This window comes from Ammodytes marinus (assembly GCF_949987685.1).
Source record: "Ammodytes marinus genome assembly, chromosome: 15".
Lineage (NCBI taxonomy): Eukaryota > Metazoa > Chordata > Actinopteri > Uranoscopiformes > Ammodytidae > Ammodytes > Ammodytes marinus.
The window spans coordinates 12,470,074-12,481,956 of record NC_137219.1 but is presented as its reverse complement, the minus strand read 5'-3'; the positions used below and the strand labels follow the sequence as shown (position 1 = coordinate 12,481,956).

Sequence of the window (11,883 nt, the reverse complement as noted above, 5' to 3'; positions counted from 1 at the left end):
CATATTAGTCTATAACAGTTGAGATGTTCTTCGCTAAATGAAGTGCATACAAATCGTATCCAGGAATTCTACAAAAGGGTTTATGTAGGCTAAGCATATTTAATGAGATATTGCCTAATTTGCATATTTTATTAAAAAAATAGACAAAGTGTAATACAAAAAGTATTTCTCTTAATATGAAGATTAATCTGGTAAAAAAGTATGAGTATATCTATAAAGGGAAAAAAAAGTCCCATTCCCCATGTAGTGTGATACTAGTGTAACCTGTTGTGGTCATTTTCAGCGTGTGCAAGTGTTGCAGCGAGAGGCAGCGCAGCAACGCACTTAAGTGTTTCAACAGTTCCACTTATGGACGCAATTTATTCTGCATCACAGAGCAATCATGAACAGAGAGAACCCACTCATGAGACAGAAACACACTACAATGGCCCAAAAATAGAAACAACAAGAGTGAATGTAATGGCACTGCAGCCGCCCTGGCCCTTATGGAGGTTGTTCCTTTTGTGAGTCACAAGTATTAGTCTTGTGTCTTTGTGGTGACGCGGGCGGATGCGTGGGTGACACTGGGGGGAGGTGGAGAGGGGGGAGTGGAGTGGGGTGGGCGTGTGGCTGCAGCAGATGCATCGCTTGTGTTCCCCCAGACCCTTGTTTGTCATCCGCTCTGTCTTGGTTTGATTCAGCTAGTTGTTGCTATGATACACCATGAGAAATGACACTCGAATAACTGAGCGTGCGGACTGTTGCACGCAAAAAAACGCTATGCTCTCACACATTCTTGGAAATCTTTTCTATTTCTGAAAAAATTGAACAATATCATGCCCACATGGAGCCGGTGTGCAGTCAAAGCAGGATCATTTAGCTGTGAACACATAACATATTGCTGCAAATTGGTCAAATCACACGTTAAATACTTTTTAAATTATTATTTCTGAAATTATTATTTCCGTCAAATGAAGAGGAAGGCTTTCACACAATTTGGCTAATCTGTGGAGCTTTCTCTTGGCTCTCAGGTTAAATTCCTCTCATTTGGATGATGAGGAGGACAGAGTTTTAGGGCTGTTTTGATCATCATGTAGCCCTAAGCATGCTCTGCCTCTGGTATTTTCTCAGGTATTTCCAGCATTGAGGGCAATTCAGTCTAGAAAACCACACAGAGGAAAGTGTTTCCTACTAATTTCACTTAATTGCTAAATGTTCTGGAACCCTGATATAAAAATGTGTTAATTCAAGGTTGGTTGAGTTACACTCAGACAGGTCCTTATGTTGTCTACAGTAAACAATCAACACAGTCACAGTTTAAATGTCTTTTGTATAAGAGCACGTTTTTATTTTTATTTTTTTTACTGTTAGTCAATATTGTCTGAATGAACAATACCGCTTATACTGCAAAACGTTCCCAGCAAATTATAACCATTTCAGGGCTTTGTAGACATAGGCTATTTATTTGAATAAATAAATCACCAATTCACACTAATTCACATCTAATTTGTATTTGGAGGGAAATATCAATATCACATTGTTAAAATGTGCAAACAATAGAACTATCATAAAAAGGTCTCTTTAAGTTAATAAGTGCAACAATGAATGTCGTTGATTCAACATTATAGATAACCAACTTCAGTTTGATTTCAATGTCAGCTGCCAGGCTTCCGCCGGAGAACACTTTGCTGTTCATTCAAATATGCTGTGATATAGCTACACGTGTTAACTTAAAGTGGACCTATTATACTTTTCGACTTTTATGACCTATAAACGTTGTTATAATGATTTATAGTCATGTTTAACCATACTAGCGTATCAAATAATTACATACATGCATTTAGACGTATTCCCTGCTAACCGTCTGGGGTGGCTGTGCAGAGCGCTAAACACTAGGGCAGCCAGTCGAGAAATCACGTGTTCAAATCGGTTCAGAATTTCCTGATATTCGTTACGTAAAAGTCGTCACGAAAAGCGGATGTTTCCATGTATGGTAATGCTGCAACATGCCCCCACCTTCCTGCTCAAGTCTGCCTCGCGCCTCGCGCCACTGAAAGTGTTCCGGAAGGAAGGTAACCAATCATAACGGAGTGGGGTTTACAGGAGGGGGGGAGGGAGCGGAGAAGCACAAAGCCGGGTGTTGTGAGAGACTGCTGTGCTCGCTGAGATGAGAGGAAGAGTTTCCCGAAAATCTACATGGTTTTTTGTGATGTGATTCGTGTCAGGTTGCTCTATAGCAGTTTTTAACAAGAAATTAAGACCAGAAAAGTAGTATAATAGGAGATCTTTAAAACACATTTGTATTTTCAAGATTACACTTTGTGCAGTTGCTTGTCTTTGATGACAAAAAATTTCAAGATGTGAATCATGAAAGAAGGCATTTACTTTCACTCCTCAAAGGAGGAAATGTGGCAATATGTTATTGGTCTACCTTATGGGACCTACTGTCTGTGACATATTTTCCATGGCACCTGCTCAGAGAGAGTGAGGTGTGCACCCCTGGCTTAACACATTTGTCAGACAGATTCATATCAAAACCCCAAAAAGCCTAACAGAGTTTCTGTCCAAAGTAAAACTTTATCTAATTAGACAGCTGAGACTATTTTTCCCTCCATGAAGGGGAAACCAAAAAGCAATGCATTTGATGGCACTGCTTATGAAAGAAGCATACCTGACAGCTGGTGGACAGCAGTAGCGGACGCTGAGGACGAATGACAGGTCTCCTTATGAAGCGCCCCAAGCAGCATAAGGAGACATTAATGAAAAGCTCTGGGGCTCAGGGAGATGGAGAGGGGCCACTGCTGACCAGTAAGAACAACACACTGACTCTACCTGTGGCTACTTACCCCAGCGGCGGGGAACTTCGCTGAAACTGCTGCCACGTGATGTGTGAGACTGGAGTTTAAATGAAAGAAAGAACAAAATAAAGAAAACTTGTCATTAAAGTTAGGCTACTGGCAGGGCTGGCAAATTAACTTGCGAAACTAAGATTATACCTGCTAATATGTTCTCGTCAGTATTGTCATTGTGAGCATGGCAGCAGGCTAACGTTAGCATAGAGCTGAAAGCAACGCTGTTTGTGCTAGCTGGCCTCAGTAGACTGTTATAACATATCAACAGATAAGAGTAAATGCTTTTAAATTAAGCTCTCTATATAGCTTACATAATGGGGTCCAAAAGTACGAGACCACTTAAAGGTGCTGTAAGCGGAATGGTTCTTTTAGCTAATTTCCTGTCAGTTACTGCAGTTAGCAGTCCCCTTGCTCGTCCCTACGTCACCACATTAATGCAGGTGACGTAGCGAGTTTTCTAGCATCATCTCAGATCCATAAGTGTGATAAAACATGATAAAAACCATCAAAACAGACATTGGGAAGGATTTTTACCTGCTCCGCCATTGTAGGCACATAGACATTCACCCAGCTGTTGCTCTGGCGTGCACCGGCAGTGAGACCATGGAGTGTATAGTAGGCTATACTATATGAGTGAGAAGGGTGTCAGTTTGTAGCGTTCTCTCTTCTGATTGGATAAAAATTTCGGGATATTCCAATAAGTTTATTTACCGATTACATGCAAAGCAGCTGACTGAGAGTTCGGCTTTATGAAACGTGCACATTATGTAAGTGATCACTGTATGAATAAAGAGCGATTTAACACTTATATTAACATAAATAAACTGCTTACTTCACCTTTAAGATAGGCCTACCACACAGAAGAAGAATATGTTGAGTTCTGACTTTATTATCAGAATCCTGAGAAAAAAAGTCAGAACCCCTTTTTTTCTGTGTGGCCCTAATCCTCTTCAGTAGTTGTCTTTTGATTGACTGATATATCATTTTTCAGTGTATCAAAATATTCAGTGTAAACAAAAAGAAGAACAAAAATAGAGTCACCTTGTTGTGACCTTCAGCAGATCCAGGCAACACTCATTCAACATGTATTTTTATTTTTCAAATCTTCTCACAAGTCTCGTAATAATGGAAACGTGTCAATGTCACTTTGGACTACAGCCCTGTATTTATAAGTTTAAAAGAGCCTCATTTGACACTGAGCCCTATTAATTTAGCTCTCCAAAGACATATCCCTTTATCTAAAATAGAAAGGAAGTCCATTGTGGAGGACAAGAGAAAACAAAGTGGGCCAAGGACTTTCATAAAAAATAGCCTGCGACTCGACTCACTGAGGGGCAGTATCATCTTGGGAAAGGACAGGAAATTGTAAAGAATGTGGGTTAACTAGGCTATAATCTTCGAAATTACAGGCACAAGAGTTCAGGCCCCATGTGGTGCAACAAAGTGACGAGGTACTACATGTCATCACTGCTGATTTAATATTGCAGGCACCTTCTGTATGAGTGCTTCACATGTTTAATGTTACTATCAGTGCTGAAATGTAACTATTTAACTGCTTGTAGGCTACTACTGCTTGAGTGTTTTAATTATAGTACTCCCTATTTCATCAAATTTCACAGCATAACATATATATTTTTAAACGTATTTTCTGTTAATTAATTGCATGTAAAGATATTACATATTAAGCATATCCTATTTTTTTGAATGCACATTGTAATAGACAGGCCACCAGTATATAAGGTATGTAAAATGAGCCCCATCTAAACAGCATTGAAAAGATACTTAACACATTTAAATAGCCTAAATCCATTACAATATATAAGTTGTAATACTATTACTGAATTTAGAACTACTACTTGGAATGGGAAACTTGTATACTGTCCAGCTTCTTTTACATAAACAAAAGATCTCAATGCTTCCAGTGATATTAAACTGAATGTGAAGTGAGCATATACACTCACCGGCCACTTTATTAGGTACACCTGTTCAATGGCTTATAAAGACAAAAAGGTAATCAGCCAATCACATGGCAGTAATTTAATGCATTTAGACGTGGTCAAGACAATGTACTTAAGTCAAACCGAGCATCAGAATGGGGAAGAAAGGGGTTTTAGGTGACTTTGAACATAGCATGGTTGATGGTGCACGGCAGGATGGATCCATACTTTCATGTTGTTTACGCCAAATTCTGAACCTGCCATCTGAATGTCGCAACTGAAATCGAGACTCATCACCATGGCATGATTTTTCAATCTTCTATTGTCCAATATTGGTGATCCTGTGAGAATTGTAGCCTCATTTTCCTGTTTTCAGCTGACAGGAGTGGCACCCAGTGGGGTCTTCTGTTGCTGCAGCCCATCTGCTTCAAGGTTATATGTATATATCCTTCCTATGTTCTCTTTAATAGTAATCCCAGAACCTAACAGTGTTCAATCATTTTGTTTAACGGGTGAAAGCAGATGCATCTGTATAGTAACTTGTGTGATGTATTTTATGAGTTTTAGGGTAGAAATTAGGTGCCTGTACTGTCTCTGTGTGGTAATGATTGGTACTGCAAGGTGATGCCAAACAAACTATAGCCAAAAATATAACAGTCAGTTTCAAAACATCAGCCAATCTTTATTTACAAGTCCTAACATGAGAAAAAAACATACAGATGGTGGTAATGGGCTCAACCCTGTACAGGGATAAAATGTTGTGACAAGACGAGAGAAACCATAGAAATAAAAAAAAATACAAATTCTATGTAGAAAATCCACAACTAAATTCTCCCCTCAATGTATTGACTTAAATGCAGTTGGCAGATTTAGCTGTGTAAGGTTCAACATCTTGAGTAAAAACATATAGGCCTAATGAGTATATTTAAGCTTGTCCTCTTTTCCTCACCTATGGTAGTTTGTTCTCCATCACTTTGACCAATGAGGAACTTTAACTATTGAAAAGTTTAGTGGGCCAATTCTTGCAAGACAAAACTTATGACTTTAACTCCACTGCATACAGTGACACACAACCACATTCTTGTTCAATAAAAACAAACAAACAGCAGAAGTACATTTTCACACTGCAAACACTAAAGAATCCCCAGTCATATAGGCATAACTGACAAATGCAATAACAGTAGGTGGGAGTGACCTGTGGAGGTCAAAGTGACAGCAAGTCCCTCTTTGTGAAGAGCTCACACACACACGACTGGTTCTTAACTTTGTCATTCCCTCTATGTTTCATAGATGAAAAAAACGTTGGAATCTTAATAAAGATGAGGATGGAGGGCATGCTCAGGAAAAGGGGCAGGCAAAGAGGGATGGGCTTATTTAAAACAAACCCGTGGCACTTGAACTAATATGGGAATAAAACCAGGCAATAGATCTGTGGTAAGGCGTCAACAAGGACATATTGTCGTTATCATCCTGACTCACACAACAAGCATTTTACCATGTCAAAACTCTGTATAGAGAAATAATATAAAAGCACTCTTACACACACATGCTCAGACGTCTTTTCCAGAGCTGAAATCACCTCTTGTCATAAGAAAACATCATGAAGGTGGTTATATCAACCGATTAGCACTTTACAAGATATATGCACATTTCACTCACTCAATTCAGTTGAAGTATCCATTAAATTAATAAAACTCACACTACATCATTGGTAAATTCATGCTTGTTTAAGTTTGGGGTTTCAAAAATCAGTGTTCTGTGGTTCGGTGACTGTCAGTTTATATGTTGATCACAAACAAGAGGACAGGCATTAGAGGTGCAGTGGAGAAAGTAGCACATAATATGATGACGTGCACATGTGAGAACTAAGTGATGTAATGCAAATATTAACAGCAAAGATCTGCAGTTATTTCTTCCGAAACACGCCCACACAAACACACACTTTGATAAGCTTTTAGCACATCTCTGAATGAACACTAGATCCGTTTCATTTGTACATAACGTATTTTCAAGTATGTTAAAGGACTTCATTACAGAACTGGAAAAACAAACAAAAACAAAATAAAATTCTAATTTGCATTTCTTCTGTGGAAGATTCAAAAGGTAAAAATACTCTTTTGATAGCAGGATGGATAAAAGGCTTTGTAAAAAGGTTATTGTCTCAAATCAAATCCCAAAACATTGTTGTTAATGTCTGGATGTCAGCCACATATTCAAACAAAAGCATCTCAATTTTAGAAACAAGTTTCTGGACAGCAGCCGAACCAGTCTGTTGAGTCCTCATTCAAAATACATTTGAAAATAAAAGCATTTTCCCCCAGAGATAAATAGCCTGGATGCGATATAAGATGCACTGGTTACTGTTATCAAGACTTGGCTGCTCCCCCCTCACACTGCATCAGCACATAAAAGTTCAATTTGCTTTTGAATGTCTGGGACAAAGTGTGTTTAGTTTGTTGTTCTATCTCTGGCAGACATCTATTGCCTTGGGTCTGAGGAGCAAGGTTGTGGATCCATGGGTATATTTTCCACAGGCAAAGGCCTAAAAAAAAATAATGATGGAGAGAGAGAAAAACAACAACATCTAAGAACCCACAAGTGAGCTAAAACATTCTGCCACTAAAAAAACATTACCCATCAGATGCCTTCAAGGGTCGAATCACAAAATATTGAGAAAAAAAAAACCATCTAGTGTCTTGTCCTGACTTACATAGAGCAGCAGTATTGGTTAGTGATGACAAACGTGTGATCGAGGCTACTTCCGTTTCAGAGGGACAGTATCTTCTTCCTTCAGGACAAACTTTTTCCTGAGAGCTTCTGAAATGAGAGAGGCTGAGTCCTCCTCTCTGAGGGATGCACAGCCTCTGTTGTACCTGCAAGGACACAAACATTACAATAACTGTCCAGGGTCATTGATAATAATCAAACTATGTAGAAGAGGTATGTACAGTGTGATTTCAAAGTTCCTATGAAAATGTTAGCATATCAATAAGAATTATTTATAAATAATAGTTTTTAGCAAATACAGTTATTCACTTTCTGGTTGAGAAGTTCGATGAGTATATTCTGTGTATGGTAAATATGACACTAGAGCAGACAGTTGGTTAGCTAAGCTTAGCATAATGCCTGACAGTCTTAAAGTTAAAAGAATGTATCTATTAAGAAATGAAGAATGCCTAATTAACAAGTTCTATCATCGATAGTAATAATTCATAGAAGAAGAAAAAGCTGCGTGAGAAAATTGACAATTCGCTTTTTATGGGGGTTATCTGTGCTAGACTGTATCTTGGCCAGGCTCAGTCAATTCCTGGACTCCAGGGGACACAATGTGTTAATGAGTGAGCTCTAGAGGTGCTGATAGATTAAGCACACTGTAGTGTGCCTGGCCCTCATTGACAGCTCCTACCTGTCTTTGCTCATCTTCATGCGGTTCATGTCCTTCATCATTTCCATGACATCGGCGAAGCTGGTGGACTTCGATAGCGACACAGTGTCCTCCTCTGCCTCCCGGAAGTCCATGCTGGGTCTGTCCAGGTCAAAGGTCGCTGACGCCGTCATGCAGACGGGCGGCAGAGGGTCAGGGACAAGCTCTGACAACACAGAGACAACATCTTGCTCGTCTTCTTCATCCTCCTCTTCCTCCTCTTCTGTGACATCACTGATGACAAAGGAAGCGGCAGCTGTGGCGGCCGGCTGGTAGGGCGCAGTCTCGAAAGGTGCCATGGAGAAGCTCATGCTTGTGTCGTCGGGGGAGAGCAGGTCCGGGGTAAGGGGGTTGGAGCCTTAAAGAAATGAGAGGAGAGTGAGAAGAGCAGTGATATGGATGATTGCAGTTGCTGTTTAGTCAACATTTAGTGGGACAGTGATGAGAGAAACCCAACTGGAAATATCCAAAGCATAGAGTCCTAATGCCATTTCTAATAGTAACTTTCATTTCCAATTTGAATTGGAAGCTTATGTATAGATATGCTCTTGTTATTTTCAGTAGCACTAGTTTTTACACAATTACACACAGTGTATCACATTCTCTCTTAGCAACGTGCAATTTACCTCCCACATAGCTTAACTGCATCACCATCATGTAGCATAAAGGTCTACATGAGATGGGAACTTAAACAGAACCTAGAGAGCACGCCAGCTTGGCAATAGTGTTTCAATCTGATTGTCCTTGTTAGCATCTTTACATCTTTATGAATCTTAGGTTGCGTTCCGAATCGCATACTCTTTCTTTTTTCTATTCTACATACTACATCCGACGATAAAAAGAATCTAGTTAGGATGCAGTAGGCATACTATTGGGACATACTTTTCTCTCTTATTTCATCATAACATTGCGCCTTGATCTTGCCTCTTGCTTTTATATCCGTCGCATCCCCGTTTGTTTTCATATGGAGGCTTCGTCGATGTTACGTCACTTCACGTGCGCACTGGATTGTGGGTCAGAATCGCCCAAATAGGATGCACTTTTCAACACTAACAATCTTGGCCGCATGAAGTAGGACATCCGGGTACTTCTAACCATCCTAAATCTGGCCACAAGAATCGGGACATCCTAAATCTTTTTTCTACATACTATATAGTAGAAAGTATGCGATTCGGAACGCAACCTTAGTCTGACGTATCAATAAGGAGGGCGTCGAGTTAGATGTGTTACCACTTCTCGTTTTGGGTTGACCTACCAGATTCATTTGACACTATCTTGGCGATCTGTGAGCGGAGTCTGCTGAGCTCGTCCTGCAGGGCGGTGGTGCTTTTCATGGCGGTCACCCCGGGTTTCCTGAGCCCCTCCATCCTCTTGCCCTCGCGGCGGAAGTTGGGCACAGACGAGTTCCTGTGGAGCACCAGGAGAGGCGTGGGCCGCCACTCGTGTTTCAGAGGGCGAGTGTCACTCCTGAAAACAGAAGGGTGTGAGGTGATCAGTGTTACGGGAGTAGGCTGCCTGCACCTAATAGGTGGCAAGCTCAGAGAGTCTGGGATGATGCAGTAACGGTGTAATGACTTTGCACTACTCCCATAGCATTAGTATTACTCTCTTTGGGTCTTGACTAGATATTTACCTCACTCTTGCATACGTCTCTTCTTCATCTGCCATAATCCAGGCTATGTCCGCCAAAGTAGGACAGACAGGGGCGTTCGTAGCCTTAAGGGGGGGCAGGCCCGGTAGTTCCTAATGCACAATGACACAAGACAATGTTGTATACACAAGCATTTCCATTGCAATAATATGGGAATGTAGTTGATGGATAACAAGGGAATCTGTTTTTTTACCTGGAAAGTAGCCCTTTGAGGAGCTTTGATTGGAAGAGTGGAAGCTATTCTTCTCACAACACTACGGGTGGATCCATGAGGCTTATTTTGCCAGATAGGAATAACTTCCTGCAAGGCATATACAAATTAAAATATCTCAATACAAAATATACAGCATTAATAGCATTGTGTATACTACTCTATGGTTTGCATTTCCTGCACAATCATGTGGGCAGAAGGCCGTGTTAAACAGCGTTGAGTCAAGACATCACAGTTAGGATGTGACTTACTGATTCTGTTTCCATGGCGATGGCAGGTCAATCTCATTCACTGGGAAATTGCACACCAATGCTTGGTGCTCACAATGGTTGAAGGCTCAAATAGATACCATGTCAGCACCACTGTCAACGCTTTGGATGTGTATCAGTTTTCAGTTAGAGCGTCTGTCAAGAGAAAAGAGCAGGAGATCATCAGAGCATTATTTAACCAACCAACAAAAAACGTAGAAATTATAAGCTCAGTGTGGAAGAAAACATTTCTCTATTTAATTATCTGTTTTTAAGGTCATTGTAATTATAAGTAACACAATATTAGCATTTTAAGTATTGTTAGGTGATAACTGGTGGATCAACTGTATGCACTAGCACTGCTAGCAATCTAAAAACAAAGATTTTCGTGTGAGGTAAAGTCACTGAAGTCCTCAGAGATCTTTTTGAGCGAGAGAAACTTTGGTTAAAAAATAGGTTAGGCTACACAACAAACAATAATTTACACACACACACACACACACACACACACACACACACAAATAAGAGTAAGAATAAACAAGCAGTTCTCGTTATTAATCCAATTTATATTGGTTGTCAGCATATAGGTTGTATGAGCTTTACAACGACATAAAAAGATTAATAAATTAATTCATAAAGCTGTAGCTATAAAAGGTTTGGCTAGCCGATGGTAGTACAACCTCATCGTTTCGTCTTGATTGGATTAACATAAGAAGGAATAGGGTTACAATCATCAGTGATACACATTATGCTAATTAAACGCGTCTTGATTTCAAAAACCGTTATGCCAGTCTGTGCAACAGCTGCTCTTACAACATTGACATTCAAACAACGTGACGAACAGCAGAAATATATCAGATTTATTGCAGTAACTTGTGGATATCTTTGCTCTGCTATTCATTAGCCGGTAGCTGTTGGTTTGTCAGTTTAGCTTTAGCAGCTATAACAACGACCCCCTGGTTGACCCTCAACTCTACACCAACGAAGCCGTTTTTTAAGTTTGTCCTAATAACCTCGTAAATTGTAAATCCAGCAAAATGAGCGCGTCTAACGGTGTATTAAATCTGTATTTGGTAGACGCTAACCTGGTAAATCGTTAGCGAGCAGCGGCGTCTCCTCTTCGTCTTTCAGTGCAGCAGCTCTGTTGTCGTTCATTAGGCCGGAAACCTACGCGTCACTTTCCTGAGATTTGATTGGCTGGCTGATTTAGAGCGCCCCCCAGTGGTCAGTGGTGGAGGAGAGTAGTGCTGGAAACAGCTGGATACTACTGTATTATAAGATTTGAACCTTTGGACCCATTGAACGTAACCCAAATTCTTGCTTTCAGTTTATTTATTTATTTAAATTTTGATCAGGTTTCATGAATAAAAATGTAGAAGCATTTATCTTAAACTGTTATGCTTTAGTAAAAATATGTAAAAAAAAAAAAAAAAAAAAAGGTTAGGTAATTTAAGATTGCATTTACAAAAGAGAAAGTGATCCTCGGGGTAAGCAGCAAATATTTTCGCTCCATCATGAGCTCTAAGGAGAAGGAGAAATCACATCTTCTCTGCCATCTCACACAGATCAGAGATTAAATGT

The 11,883-nt window shown here is 40.0% G+C and overlaps 1 protein-coding gene across 2 annotated transcripts; it reads right to left on the bottom strand.

Moving 5' to 3' along the window:
- Nucleotides 1-5,435: 5,435 nt before the first annotated feature.
- mtfr1l (mitochondrial fission regulator 1-like) lies at nt 5,436-11,485 on the bottom strand. 2 transcript variants are annotated; one of them, XM_080041987.1, is made up of 8 exons: nt 11,388-11,485; nt 10,306-10,458; nt 10,037-10,144; nt 9,826-9,935; nt 9,448-9,659; nt 8,175-8,550; nt 7,479-7,641; nt 5,436-7,310 (listed from the first exon to the last, which is right to left on the bottom strand). In XM_080041987.1, exons 2-7 carry the CDS (start codon nt 10,318-10,320, stop codon nt 7,524-7,526), a joined length of 939 nt encoding a protein of 312 aa, XP_079898113.1. In that variant the 5' UTR covers nt 10,321-10,458; nt 11,388-11,485; the 3' UTR covers nt 5,436-7,310; nt 7,479-7,523. The 2 variants fall into 2 exon arrangements, with proteins under 2 accessions (XP_079898113.1, XP_079898112.1); XM_080041986.1 differs by having other exon boundaries at nt 5,436-7,641.
- Between the last annotated feature and the right edge of the window lie 398 nt (nt 11,486-11,883).

What these genes read in the sequence shown, in the direction of transcription:
- mtfr1l (XM_080041986.1), bottom strand. An exon ending in CTCAAAGGGCTACTTTCCAG is followed by an intron (nt 9,936 to 10,036) that starts GTAAAAAAACAG and finishes ATTGTGCATTAG; the next exon opens with GAACTACCGGGCCTGCCCCC. An exon ending in GATAGTGTCAAATGAATCTG is followed by an intron (nt 8,551 to 9,447) that starts GTAGGTCAACCC and finishes CATTTCTTTAAG; the next exon opens with GCTCCAACCCCCTTACCCCG.